This window comes from Podarcis tiliguerta (genome assembly GCF_965153285.1).
Source record: "Podarcis tiliguerta genome assembly, chromosome: 9".
NCBI classification, from domain to species: domain Eukaryota; kingdom Metazoa; phylum Chordata; class Lepidosauria; order Squamata; family Lacertidae; genus Podarcis; species Podarcis tiliguerta.
The window spans coordinates 20,425,119-20,440,163 of record NC_139542.1 but is presented as its reverse complement, the minus strand read 5'-3'; the positions used below and the strand labels follow the sequence as shown (position 1 = coordinate 20,440,163).

The 15,045-nt window shown below is 44.3% G+C and overlaps 2 protein-coding genes across 17 annotated transcripts in view; one reads left to right on the top strand and one right to left on the bottom strand.

Annotated features, from left to right (window-relative positions):
* Positions 1-7,403, top strand: part of TRMT10A (tRNA methyltransferase 10A) — a 31,791-nt gene extending 24,388 nt beyond the window's left edge. The window contains exon 9 of the mRNA XM_083398582.1: positions 6,549-7,403. Coding sequence (XP_083254708.1) covers positions 6,549-6,658 — 110 coding nt within the window. The 3' untranslated portion in view covers positions 6,659-7,403. The remainder of the gene's footprint in view (positions 1-6,548) is intronic.
* LOC310657640 (uncharacterized protein C4orf17) overlaps positions 1-15,045 on the bottom strand; it is a 79,665-nt gene that overhangs the window by 22,867 nt on the left and 41,753 nt on the right. For 4 of the 16 annotated variants that reach the window (XR_014501842.1, XR_014501843.1, XM_083398612.1 and 1 more), the window contains exon 1: positions 1,456-1,939. Coding sequence is in view for 11 of the 16 variants with exons in the window: in XM_083398612.1 (XP_083254738.1) it covers positions 1,456-1,603 (148 nt within the window). In the remaining 5 variants the exon portion in view is untranslated. Of the gene's footprint in view, positions 1-1,455; positions 2,816-4,598; positions 4,847-5,832; positions 6,119-15,045 lie in introns of those variants that run through there. The other 12 variants (XR_014501839.1, XR_014501840.1, XM_083398604.1 and 9 more) reach the window with 9 other exon arrangements.

Here is a 15,045-nt window from a genome sequence, read left to right as displayed (position 1 = left end):
CTCCACATATTTTAAAGCAATGTCAGAATTGAAACACAGCCATCTTTCAAGTGGAAATCTGAATTTTGTGATGCAATCCTCCCACTCAATGGCATTTACAAAAATGCAAAAGTGGGCAAAAAAATTGAGATATTTTTAAAAACAGAAAAATGCATTATATTAGGGGGGGAATTGTACATTACAAAACTGCATGTTACTCAAATTTGCATACAAAACTGGGGGATTATTGGGGAAAATTTGCAGTAAAATGCTGATGATTTTTTATGAGAGATTTTTGAAAAACATCAAATTGCTGCAGAAATGTGGAGAATGGAATTTAATACTGGACAAACTAGAAACTGAGAGAACCAAAACTAACGGATCCTTCCATCTCTAATCCTGAACTAGAGTATTATAGTTTTCTAGGGCTGGTTCACATATGTGTGTATGTTTGATTATACAACACTTAGCTCCTACATGAATATTGATTGTATGATTATAAAATCATACCTGTGAATGAGTCGATCCGTGTTTGTTTGTTCCAAAGCTTTGATTTCATTCACACGCCATAGCTTTATGGAGACAGTTCACACACAAGGCTTGACAGCCATCAGCTGATGCAGATTTATGTCAGAACCAACACAAGGTGATTCAGAATTGCATGCACTTCTGCCCATAGCTGTCAACGTTTCCCGTTTAAGGGAAATTTCCTTATTCCGAATAGGATTCCTCGCAAGAAAAGGGAAAAGTTGACAGCTATGGTTCTGCCTGAAGTGCAGAACAAAATGGAGTCCCCTACCCAGTCCATGTACAGGAGTTGGCTGCAATGGCTGCTGAATCTTACTTCAAACCAGCAGCAGGGCTTTATGGGAGGGCAGAGTTCTGCCCTTCAGAAAAAGAGGAACATACATTTTAAAAACCCCTGCATTTAGGCTACATTCAGATGTGGTGATTATAGTATTAGTTTTCCTAGTTTTAATGCTCATACTTCTGTCCCAGTTTCTAATGTTCCTTTTACACTGTGGTATCTGCAGTGTTTTGGAATTGTGGCTTCTTGAGCAATATGCTGCCATGTCATGCTAAATTTTAGACACATCGAAAGAGCTGCACATGCCAGGATACCACCTCAGATTTCATCACATGAGCAGCAGTGGTGCAATCATGAAACCCGTAGGAAAATGACAGCGCAAAACTCCCACACCTTTTCGAGTTCACGGGGTTGCAAACAGGTTGTTTTTTTCGGAAAACAACACAAAAATAAGCACTAGGCTTCTGCTAGATTCTACTAGATTTTCAAGAAGCGGCTTTTTAAGTCGTGTGAAAGATCATGTGAGATGCAAAAATCAACAGGTAAGAAAATGTCAGGAAGGCGGAATAAAGCCCCACCTGAATGTAGCCTAAGTTTTTGTTCAGGAAACCCAAAAAATGAATACAGAGATTGGCTTGGCCATATTAGCCCTTCCAGGAGGAGTTTACCTCTAATGTGGCACACGGTCTTTGGATGTGGAGAGTGTCTGCAAACAAAGTAACTTGCTTTCCCAGAAGAGCCCTCATTTGCCGCTTGCCGCGGGGTTCCCAGGGGGATCAGCTGTGGCTCAGGTTGTGCTCTAAAATTGATATTCATCTTAATGGGTTTCTATTTTCTTCACTGCTATTCTTGGTACCACAGCCTGTAGCAGCATCTCATCCAGAGAGCCCTAATGAGGGAAGAAGAGAGGAGACAACACACATGGACCTAAGGGACACATTTTGCTCTTCTGTGCTGAACATAAAATATTTGTCAGTTAACTGACCGGGCAAAGCAGTTTTTGCCCTGCGATATCAAGTTTTCATCTCAGCCATTCTGAGGCCTTCAGACCTTTCAACTTGTGCTTTGCTCTCTTTCTCCTCACTGGCTTCTCTCTTCCCTGAACATCTCCTCGAAAGTCAAACAATGGGGCCACCAAGCCTTCATTGGGAATCTAAGAATCTTTTCCCTCCAGAGTTCTGTATACATTCCCTTCTTTTATGACATCTTTCAGCCTCATACAAGCGTAAAGCAAGCATGTGATTTCTTGCTTACGGTAAAGTGAGCCTGTGCAAGCTGAACAGCTCTATAAATAAATACATTTCCAGTGGTGAGTGAGGAATTATAACAGTGTTTATCACAGAATCAATACAGTAAAGTAAGCAAGACCCCGTGTGATAATTCCTCATTTGGGACTGCAAAGATATTTATATAAATATTCAGCCTGCACAGGATCATCAAATGGATATCAAACAAAAAAACCATTCCTAAATAAGGAATGTGGTTTACCATAGGATTGATGTCAAGCACGCAACTCAGGAAAATATACAGACAACAGACTGACTATAAAGTCTGGTGTGTTTCCACAGTTATTTCTTTCTATGTACATTGACTGTTAGCATGAGGGTACCATGTGTGACAGTTCCTTTTGCCCAAAACAAGCATTGGGACAGATATAATTCTATACATTTCAGTTTCAGAGTTGGGCACCACCACCAAGAAGGCTCTTTCTGGCATCACAACATAACAAATCTTGGCAACTCATGGTACAACGGACACACACAAAAAGGACAAAGGGGGATGCATATTTGCAAAAAATACTGAACGTGCTAATTTATATGTATAGGTGCACATTTAGAAATTATTATAATTTAAATGGAAAACAATACAATTCATCTGTGTGCCTGCTCAGTCTGCTATGCAGGTGTCAATTGTTGATGGGCAACTTCAAAGCCTCTCCTGTTCGTTCTTCCTTCGGGTTATTTATCTTTAAACTGGAACAAAGCTTGGCACAGCGCTTCAGACAGAGGATGCCTTCAAAAAGAAGCCCTCCCTCTGAGTCACAGCTCTTCAAACAGAGGACTGTACTGCATACACTTGTTAACCCTACTTTTTGGCAGTTCCGTGTTTGATAGGGGGGAATTCCTGAAATTTCTGCCACATTTCACAGATCTGCTCTTGTTTAATCTCTTGGGAAAGCACTCATTTTGGGGCTCTGCATTGGACACAGGGCTTTCAAACGACTGCCATAGGAAACCCAGCACCTATTCCAATGCAGCCCAAAGTACCACTAGATGGTGCTCTTTCATGCCCTGCAAGATTTTACAGGTTGAACATTTCACCTCTCTTGTAGCTTCATAGGACCAGTTTTCTCACAGGTGCTGTAGGTTGTTCTCAGCCAGCTTTATTAACATGCGACCCCGAAATTTTTAATCCCCTCCAAACGTATGCCAAAGTTTTGTGTGGGTTTGGTCCATTTTGTGCTGTGAACCCCACATTTTGAGTTGCTCCCCCAAACTGAATAACCAATAACAGCAATCCATGGTTACAAGGTAACACCCCAAAAGCCAACATTGTCGGATCGCTTCCAAAGAGATACCAAAGTTCTGTGCCTTTTGAAGCTTTCTCTACCCACTGAATGATGTTGCCTTGCAATATCCTCTCCTGGCTTCTTAAGTGGAGCATATTAGTAACAACCTCCAGGCGTTGCTGAACTACAACTCCCAAAATTCCCATCATCCTTGAGCGCTGGTCATGTTGACTGGCTAATTAGAGTTGGAATCCAACATCTGGAGCAGCCGTTCTCAACCTGTGGGTCCCCAGATGTTGTTGGACTACAACTCCCATCATCCCTGAGCTCTGGCCTTGCTGGGGTGATGGGAGTTGTAGTTCAACAACATCTGGGGACTCATATGTTGAGAAAGGCTGATTTGGAGGTTAGCCACCCCTGCACTATATTAACCATGTGATTAGCAATCACATCTTTGGTTTTAAAAATGAATAAATACCAGTTCAAGGGGTTGGGAGTGTTTGGTCACAGACCCACAGGGAATAGGGATGGGAGATTTAATTCTTCCCTACTATCTTGGTGAAACACACCCCAACACCACCACAGAGCAGTTAGCAGTGGGAAAACATGCATCAACACCCTTGGCTTTCTTTATGAGACTGGTAAAATGTTGATCATGGCCTTGATTTACATTATTATTGCCATTATAAGAGGAGCAAAAAGTGGAGATGACAATGCAGTCTTCTGGTGTTTCAGGGCTGATCCCAATATAGAGTATCTTTCTCTCCGTAGGAGTGTTTGGGAATTCCTGTAGATGCAGAGTGTAAAAAATAAAAAAGCACCATTTAAAAATGAACAATCCACATTGCAGCAAAGTTCCATGAGCCGAATCAGAGCATGCCCACAAATCTGTCCTGAAACATGGATTCTCCACTCCCAATAGTAGGAAAATGTAACATTAGAAGTAGTTCCATTGCCTTCATTCAAAGTGCTAAGATTCATAGGCCAACTGGATAGGATAGCTTATTTTAGAGACATGTGATTACTTAGAAATCCAAACACAACCCTGGCAAGTGTTGATCTGAGCTAAGTTTCCAGCCAAATCGTCTCCTATGTGGAATCCAAGCATGCTATATTCACCAGCCCTGTACACCCTTTCATTTATTTATTCAGAATGATTTTAGTGACACTTTTCATTAAAATCACAAAGCTATGTACAAGATAAAAACAAAAAACAAAATTACAGCAAAACTGCTACATATTTAGTCATTACCATGAAAACAAAAAAACCACAGCAACAAATGAAGAACACACTTCACCCACCCTGAAGGCTTATTCCTTGGCAGAACTGAGTGCCAGTGTCGGGGTGACCTATTCCACTTTGTGCTTGCTACAAGATTAATTATTGCCTGTGTGAAATGAACCAAAAGGCACAGACTTCTAGGAAAGAGGCCTTGCTTAGCAAATGATCCAGCAGCTATCAACTTCTAGGACTTGCCTCTATCATGAATTGAGTTATGTCCAGCAACTTTGCCCCTAAACTCCCTTACCTCAGAAACATACAAAGCCAGCATAGCTGTCAACTTACAGATTTGAAAATAAGGGACCAGCAGCCTCGAAAATAAGGAATCAGCAGCGAAAATAAGGGATTTTGCTTAGCTTATACAGAAATCCGGCACTGATGGAGCCCTGCTGCTTTTGCTGTGACTGACTGTGTTTTGCAGGGGGTTGGACTAGATGATCTTAAGGGTCTACAACTCCGACCAAAGAAGAGTGGCAGACAAAACTGATGAACGACATTGAGATGGCAAAGCTTACAGGCAGAATTAGAAACCAGGAAGAGGGCCTCTTTAATAAAGAATGGGGAAAGTTTATAATTTAGTTGAAAAGCTATTGTAAAGAGTTACATACATTGGTAGGGTTGACAGAAAATTTGTAGTAAAAATTAGAACTATGGATGGACAAATGATTTATAAAAATAGAGTTATGAAAGGGATGCAGAGGGGGAAATGAGTACATTAAGATGCTGCACTGGTTGGAGGGGATGCTAAGCAGCACGTCGGGGCTGCAGTCGTCCTGGCGTGAGGAGTTCCATTGGCCCTTCCCCGCCCGAGAGAGGAGGGAGGGAAAGAGACTCTAGCCCACGAGCCCAGCATGAGGCAGTTGCGGCGCGGCCACTGAAGCACCGCCCTTCTGCGTGCCTCCCCATCCCCCCTCCTCCTCCTCCAGCAAGCCGCCTCCTCAGCCACTGCTGCCACCTCCACTTCCCCCTGGCAGCACAGTGAAAGTCTCGCAAGAGAGGGGCTGCCTGCCCGCCCACCCACCGCCACCTGTCTCCTCACGATGTGCCCCTGAGGGGGAAAAGGGAGAGACAGAGACGATGGCAGCTCGTGCGCGTGCTCTCTCCTGCGGTGGAGGACTCCGAGCCGCTGCTTCCCTCCAGAGCTGGGTGAACATGAAACCCGGGAAATTTAAGGGACATCATCAATAAGGGACAGCAGCGGGACACGGCGCTGGGATAAGGGAGTTTCCCGCCAAATAAGGGACAGTTGACAGCTATGAAAGTCAGACCACTGGTCTGCTTAGCAGGGTTTCAGATAGAATTCTCTCCTAGCCATACCTAAAGATGCTGGGGGTTGAAGCTGGACTTTTCTACAAGCAAGGCATTGGGTTGCATCCAGTGCTAGAGCAAATCCAGGGAGATCAATGGAAATGGCTGTTAGGTCCCTTGATTTGAGTAGGTCTGCCCTGAGTAGAAATTATTTGGCTACAACCCATTGAAATGAAAGAGGAAGCTTCTGCAAAGGATCATGTGGACATCAGGCAGGTCGCATGCACACCTTGGCCACTGGATCATGGAGAATGTGGAGCATTGTTTGGTAGAGTGTGCTCTGGTTTAGCAGGGCCCACAGTCAAAAAGATACCTAAGGGACCTAATGCATACCCCCCAACATACCTTAGCTGAAAATAGGGACATTTCTCACTCCCCACAACTGACCCTCCTCAACCCCCCATTTTTCCCCTCTCCCTCCACAGGAAAGCAAGTGCTGCCACCACCACACCAACAAGACACAGCACACACACCCTCCACTGTCTTGAGAAAACCCCTTCATCCCGATTTGATTTTATTCTTTGGCAGATTTACAAAAACACACACCAGTAAAGAAATTTTAGAAACGGGCAAGATTGGATGTGGCTGTGCAAAGCATTTTTTTATTTAAAAATAATTAATCAAGACTCCCTGTGCTTCGCTCCCCTTTTCTTCCCGCCCAGGGGGGCCATGCCCTCTGCCTGCACCTCAGAGCCAGCAGTGCGACTCATGCAACACACTGGCGATTAATATACACAGAACAATAATTATACATATTTTATCAACCTTCTGAGAAAAATACAAAACACTAAACAAAGCCACAAAGACTTGCGAACTACCCAGCCTAAAATGAACTTATAATGTCTGGTTTCAATAGATTTTTCAAATGCTTAACTCAGTCTCTTAGATAAGTTCATGAAGATACCAACAAAAGGTAAGTTCGGTGATATTCACGATACCGAGAGATGCTAGTAGAGTTGTAGATAGAGACAGGGTGCCGGCGTTTTGCACCTGTTTCGCCCTGGCAGTCCAAGTAATCAAGAGGCCGCTGTTTGCCTCCAATGGGGCCCTCTTAACTGGGGCTTGCAGGTAGCACATTCCCAATATAGTTTTCCGGGCTTCTTCAGTGGTCTGATCTCAAAGTCTTGATACGTATATTGATATTCAATCTTATAGAGAATACTCTTTCTTGGCTTAAGCTTAAGAGACTGATTTGCTTAGAGCCGGCGCATTATGCAAGGCTGGATCTCAGTGATGGCAGCCTCTCCTCCTGCTCACCCACTCTCCAGCAGCCACTATGAGCTGCCCAAGGGAGGAGACTGGCAGTGGTGACCACTGGAGAGGCAAAGGGATGGTCCATTGCTGCTGCTGTGGACAAGCATCAGCTCATCCTCTTTCCCAAGCTTAGTGGCAGTGCTGGCAGGGAAAATAGGGGTATTCCAGGATCAAATGAGAAGCCATTAAATTACTTTGGGACATGATATATGAAGAGCTGAAAAAAATGATTGTGGCATTTGCCCTCCTAGGTGTGTGACATCATACTGGGTCATAAGGAAAGGGTTAACTACCGTATTTTTCGTCCCATAGGACGCTCCGTCTCATAGGACGCACCTAGTTTTTTGGGGGGGAAATAAAAGAAAATTTTTTCCCCTATATTTCCCCCCCAAAAGCAGGTCGGGGAAACCAAACCAGGTCGAGGAATAGCGGGGTGGCGGCGCTGCGCCTCCCTGCTGTCCCCCGAGCTTGTGGGGCTGGCCGATGTCTGCCCAGCGCGAGGGGTGCTCTGCTTCAGGGCGCCCCGCCAGCCGGGCGGCAGGCTGCTATCCGCAGCGTGGGGAGCGCTGCAGGGAACTACTGGAGGGCTCCCAACGCTGCGGGTGTCTGCCCGGTGCGAGGCGCACTCTGCTTCAGGGCGTCCCGCCCGCCGGGCGGCAGGCTGCTATCCGCAGCGTGGGGAGCGCTGCAGGGAACTCCTGGAGGGCTCCCCACGCTGCGGATGTCTGCCCGGCGCGAGGGACACTCTGCTTCAGGGCGCCCCACCCGCCGGGTGGCAGGCTGCTATCCGCAGCGTGGGGAGCCCTGCGGGACCTCCCGCAGGGCTGCCTAGGCTGCGGATGTGTTCCCGAAGCACCGGGCACTCTGCTTTCAGGGCTCCCGACGCTCCGGGAAGCAGGCTGCGGATGTGTTCCCGAAGTGCCGGGCACTCTGCTTTCAGGGCTCCCGACGCTCCGGGAAGCAGGCTGCGGATGTGTTCCCGAAGCGCCGGGCACTCTGCTTTCAGGGAGCCCGACGCTCCGGGAAGCAGGCTGCTATCCGCAGCCTAGACAGCCCTGCGGTGCGCACCAACCCCTCTCGCTCTCCACGCTTCAGCGAAAGCCTGCATTCGCCCCATAGGACGCACCCAGATTTCCCCTTCATTTTTGGAGGGGAAAAAGTGCGTCCTATAGGGCGAAAAATACAGTAAGTGTAAAATGATTAACCAATAGGAACCCAAGGGGAGGAGTTAGAGTTAGATTTGTTAAGATGTCAGTCTGGAATTAGAGAAGGGAGAGGGAGGATAAGTCTGTGGGGGTTGGGCTAGTTTGATGTGAGACAGTGAGAGAATCTGTTAAGAGGAGTCAGTTAAACAGTTGGGATAATCAGTTAGAAGGTATTAGAAAGGTATAGGCCGGTAAAGAAACTAGGGTTAAGATACTGACAAGAAAAATTATCTGAAACCATCAACTTGTTAATGCTTATAAAATAAACTTGATTATTTGTTTTTAATGTTAACAACTGTCTGGACTCAGAGAGAAACGGTTTGGTGGCAGCGGGGAAGCGATCACAGTGGTGGCGCAGGGATCTCTAGACCGTCAAATGTCCAGGGACCCTGTGTGATCGCCACAATGATGTAACACACATTCTTAAAAAAACAAACCAGAATTATTTTTATTAGGTATCTTTACAGGACACATCCCAAAAGGTCAGGTTTTTCTCTACGATACAGCGGCAGCCAGGATCCTGATTGCGAGATACTGGAAAAGTAACTTATTGCCGACTAAGGAAGAATGGCAATTAAAATTATGCGATTATCTTGAGTTGACAAAATTAAGAGAATCAATAAGAAACCATCCAGGAGATAAGATAAGAATGGGATGCGTTTAAAAAGTATATGCTGAAATACGGTTACAACGATTATACCTGGTTAAGCATAGAGTAAATTCCACAGAGATAACAGGAGGTGCGTCACGGATCTATATAGGAGACAGATAAACTAATATATGAGAGAGAAGGAACCGCATAGGGTTGGAAGGAAGTCATTAAATAAATCAGGGTTTCACACCACATAGGAAATAAGGGTATATAATATTATTGATGATGGTTTGTATTCCTTAAAATATTTTATGTATCAAGTAAGATTTTTTGTGAGTCTGTTTCTGATTTTTTTCTTGTTCTTTTTTCCTATTGTTCAATGCCTTTTTTCCTTTTCTTTTTTTGTAATAAGAAAAATGTCTTTTTTATTGTATTGATTAAATTGCAAATAAAGTATTAAAAAGGAGAGAGAGAAGCCAGGATGGCTTTTGTAATTCCACAACTGTCCCTGGAAAAGAGGGACACTTGGAGGGTGTGCTGTTGTCTCACCTAGCAAAACTCCGCTCCATTGCCTCCGAGTGCAAAATTCCTGTGTGTGAAGAGGGAGACCAAAAACTATGCCAGCAGTTTATCAATTCAATCATTTCAGCTTCAGCTTGGACCTGCTCACTCAAACCACAGTGCTTTGTTGTGTTGCTTCAAGGAAAGTTCCATTCATTTTAACAGAACTTGTATGAGAATTCTGTATGGGCCACTCTGAAAACAGCAGAGCAGTCAGGTGAGTGGAACTCCTCTCCCCACAGACCAGTAGGCTGTGTTGACACAGAAAAAGACATTCCATAACATTATGTAAAATATGGAGCAAGACCCCCACCCCCAATCCAAAATGGTCAAAGGCCTGGAAACGATGCCTTATGAGGAACGGCTAAGGGAGCTGGGCATGTTTAGCCTGGAGAAGAGGAGGTTAAGGGGTGATATGATAGCCATGTTCAAATATATAAAAGGATGTCACATAGAGGAGGGAGAAAGGTTGTTTTCTGCTGCTCCAGAGAAGCGGACATGGAGCAATGGATCCAAACTACAAGAAAGAAGATTCCACCTAAACATTAGGAAGAACTTCCTGACAGTAAGAGCTGTTCGACAGTGGAATTTGCTGCCAAGGAGTGTGGTGGAGTCTCCTTCTTTGGAGGTCTTTAAGCAGAGGCTTGACAACCATATGTCAGGAGTGCTCTGATGGTGTTTCCTGCTTGGCAGGGGGTTGGACTCGATGGCCCTTGTGGTCTCTTCCAACTCTATAATTCTATGATTCAATCAATAATGTGTAACCTATCTAGCTAGTCATAAATGACAGAGGGGACCTCTCTTTAACTCTGCGTTAGATTTAATTATAGCAGGGGTCGCAGGGGCGTTGAACTCCAACTCCCATCATGTCTGATGGTCAGGAACGATAAGTTGTAGTCCAAGAACTTCTGGAGGACGTTTCACTATCTACCCATGCATTACAGTAATGCATGTTTCATTGAGCAAGCATTATGCAAACAGCCAAGAGGCTGTGTAAATGTTGCAGACTGCTACAGGTTATGAACTTGTTTACACAAGGGGAAAACAAACAGAAGTGATGGCTAAGAGCCACCACTATGGTGGGTAAATAGCTGGGAAAGGCAACTGGAGAACCTCGGCCTGCATTTGTGTGCAACTCCACAGTGAACAATGCACAGGCATATTTTAATCACAACTTTGATCCAGGCAAGGCTCTTCCGATGTTCTTATGTCAACAGACATGTAGATAGGAGCAATTTGGTGGGCATGATCTATTTGCATTTCAAATAAACCTTTAACAGAGTCCATTGCCAGGGGCTCCTGACTAATCATGGCAGTATGGGTTTAGAAGGTTGGGCCCTTTTATTTCATTAATTTCCTGTTTTATAGCCCTCCTTTCTTTCATCATGAAGCCCAATGCAGCATACCTGTGGTTCCCAGACAGCAACCCATGTGGACACAGACAAGGTCTAAAGTGGCTATCCTAATGTGACTTCAGGTCATACACCATGTGAGGAGAGTATATTTTTATTGATTGGTAACTGGTTAAATGACAGAAAGCAAAGTCTACGGATAAATGGACAGTTTTTGAAACCAAGCAGTAGGGGTCCTTAATGAAGCTCTGCTGTGGTTCTTCACGAGTGTTAAATTGCACCAAGCTAAAGAAGGGGAGGGACGCAGGTGGCGCTGTGGGTTAAACCACTGTGCCGCTTGGGCTTGCTGATCAAAAGGTCGGCAGTTCAAATCCACTCAACGGGGTGAGCTCCTGTTGCTCAGTCCCAGCTCTTGCCAACCTAGTAGTTCGAAAGCACACAGTGAAAGTAGATAAATAAGTACTGCTTCAGTGGGAAGGTAAACAGCGTTTCTGTGCACTGCTCTGGCTTCGCCAGAAGCGGCTCAGTCATATTGGCCACATGACCCGGAAGCTGTATGCCAGCTCCCTTGGCCAGTAAAGCAAGATGAGCGCCGCAACCCCAGAGTTGTTCATGACTGGACTTAATTGTCAGGGGTCCCTTTACCTTTACCTAAAGAAGGGTAGAGCAGTTAAGTAGCCAAGTTTATTTTATTCTTGAATTACATATATGTGGATGAAAGGTCTAAAATGATTTCCTCAAACTAGAGAAACAGTCTGCAAAACGGCAAATGAATGTCAATTGAGTAAGTAAAGCATATTGGGTAAGTAAAGCATTATGAATGTTGGAGGAAAAGGATTCCTGTTTTACATGCGGTATGAAATGACAGTGAAATGACAGGAAAATAAGGAATGTCTTGAGGAAAGCTCAAAGCAAACATGAACTCAGTGACAGCAGTGAAAATGCCATGTTAGGAGAGGGATTGAAAATGGCATGGTTGGTAATGAATTTATATAAATCTATTCGGCAGCTGTTCACAGTGAAGAACAGAATGTCATTCCCCTTGCATGTATGTATATTTTTGATAAATATGTAAAAGGTGTGTGAGAGCACAGAAATACGTACATCTTAAAGACCGGATCAGAAATATTTGGTGGGGGGCACTAACTCAAACCTCATATTTTGTACGTTGCTAGCAAGCCCTATTGCTGGGGAAAATATTTCAGGTTTAATCATTGATTTAGTTATACATTAATGTGCTGACATTGCACTTTGATACTACTTTCTCAAGCACATGAAGATAACAAATGTCAGAGATCCCAAAGACAGGTAACCTTATGGTATGTCATCACTGTTGGGTGCTCAGGCTAACCCCAGGGCTTGCAAAGTGCTTTGTGCAGGTCTTCTCAAATACTTGACCGTGCCCTGGCCCTCCCTGTCAGAGGAAGAGCTCACACTCAGGATTTTGGTTCTGCCAAACTCTTTAATGCATAGACCTGGGCAAAGCAAAGGTTAAAGACACTGCATGGCTAAGTGCGAGTTCAGAGTTCAGCCGTTGGCCCAACAGGCTACCCACAAACCTGCTCCTTCCTATTGAAGAGTGCAGCAAGCACAATAATTAAGTGGCAAACAACAGGTGTTTCTGCTCTGGGCAAGTGAGCAGGCATGCTGTGCATGGGCAGGACATCTTTGTTTGAATTGGCTCTGGCATCTCTATGTCCTTGGTGAAGGAAGTGCCCACTCAGTATCCAGCTGACATTTAGACACCTCCCCCCAAGGGAGGCAAAAGCAGGGGCAGGAACCTGCCTGAACCTTCCCCAGGATCCTGCTCCTGACCCTCCTCATATTTCCCCTAAAAGGCTTACTCTGTATGCAATGTTGACAAATTTGTGCAAGACATGTTCCTTAATATGATGCCGTTCTGTATGTTATTTTCACTAAACAGATGTAATTCCCACCCACCCCCATACTTCCCCTCTAATATGTGCATTGGTGCCCATAGTTTTTTGGTTGGAGAAATGCATTGCAACACTCAGGGAAGTATGAGTTCTGAAGGAGAACCGTGTTTTGGGCTGGGTGTTGTTTTAGGAACTGCCAGTTAAGTATGTTCACAATAAAATGCAAACTGAACTGAATCTTCCTCCCCAATTCACTACTTGGACATAGCTTCTTCTAAGTATGCAGGCATGGCAGACTATCAAGTGTGTAGTTTTGCCAGATTATCAAATGGCCTTGAGATTTTAACAGCTGCACCAAGATTGAACTCAAAAACCTGAGCCTCGGGGCCAAAGTCTGCAGCCTAGCAACCGTACAGCTGAGTACCTCCCTCTCTAAATGTCTTCCCAAATATTTTCCTCCACTTTTCTCTTTACTACCACCTTATGATCATATCATGCAAAAAACCCTTCCATAAATCATGAGCAGATGAAAGGAACAACTTAACAGCAATGCAAAATATGTATTTGTCGTTTTACATCCCACCATGATTGGTGGGCTCAAGACATGATAGGCCAAATGCAGACTCATAAATTTCCGTTACTGTGATAGCAGACATAATTTGGCTCTAGCACAACAGTTTTCATGGAGGAAACCGTTCTCAACAAAAAGGTTGGTCCTATCAGACAGAGTGAGGGGAGGGGGGGCAACATCAGCATCCCCTTGGCTGTTGCAACTGAGCCTACTGGCTGTGCGCTCTTGTGCTGGAGGAGAAAGACCTATGTGTGGTTCCTGGCCTGCCCTGCACCTCCATAACTTGTCTGGTGACTTCAAACACGATGGAGGACACTGTCCTATAGCCTGTACTGAAACAAGATCAGCTGTCCATTCAGGAAGCTACTGGACATGGAGTGATGGAGCCACCATTTTGTACTTTGCCTCAGGCACCCAAAAGTCTAGAGCTGATCCTACTCAGTAAAACACACACACACACACACACACACACACACACACACACAGGCTCAGCATCTTCTCCCTCAGCTTCAAACTGTTAATATGTTTATTTATGATATTTACTGACTTCCCTATAATAAAAGTTGCAAGGGAAGTTTTACAGAATTAAAACAAAACAGAGTAAAAATTAACAATAAAATGAGCTATACAATAGCATGCCTTCTTTACTGAACATTGTAGTGGGGGAGGAGGGAATCACACAATCAAATTCTGACAAGGATTATCCAATTATCTTTTTTATACGGTTCAGCACTCTTATATCTTATACAGCAAATGAGTTCAGTGTATTAATGGTCAAATTATTTGTATTTATGAAGTGTTTATTCCAAATCCCAGATGAAGAAAAGCGTAAACCTAGATATTTAAAGGATTTCACCTGCTCAATGGGGTGCCCATCAGTTTGCCTCTTGTGTTTTTTAAACCTAGGTAATAAACAACTATCTGACTTCTGGAAGACATCTGAAGGCAGCCCTGTATGGGGAAGTTTTTAATATTTGATGCTTTATTGTGTTTTTAGTATTCTTTTGGGAGCTGCCAGAGTGACTGGAGCAACCCAGTCAGATGGGCGGCATATAAATAAAATTATTAGTATTGGCAAAAACAAAAACTTTTGACTTTTCATAAGTAATTTTTAGCGTTTCTTGCACTGCCAATTGATTAAAATACTTCAAAAGTCTTCTTGGCCCATGCTGTAGTTGGGACAATTAAATAGTGTCAACAGCCTACATAAGTACTGTATCTTTCTTGGTTCCCAATTTAGGAGGTACATAATTACATTATGTTATTTAAAACAGTTATTCAAGATTTGGCGTAAGTGTTAAGACAATGCTGGGGCTAATAAGTATCCCTGACAGGTGGATCTGAGAGTGAACCTGAAAGGTTTAACATAATCTGAATCTTGGTCTCAGAATGAAGTTCGCACATCAGCATCAGTAATCTTCTACCAGTAGAGATTTTATTGAATTGATCCCAAAGGCGATCACAACTGAAGAAGAAGAAGAAGAAGAAGAAGAAGAAGAAGAAGAAGAAGAAGAGTTTGGATTTGATATCCCGCTTTATCACTACCCTAAGGAGTCTCAAAGCAGCTCACATTCTCCTTTCCCTTCCTCCCCCACAACAAACACTCTGTGAGGTGAGTGGGGCTGAGAGACTTCAGAGAAGTGTGACTGGCCCAAGGTCACCCAGCAGCTGCATGTGGAGGAGCGGAGACGCGAACCCGGTGCCCCAGATTGCAAGACTACCGCTCTTAACCACTACACCACTACAC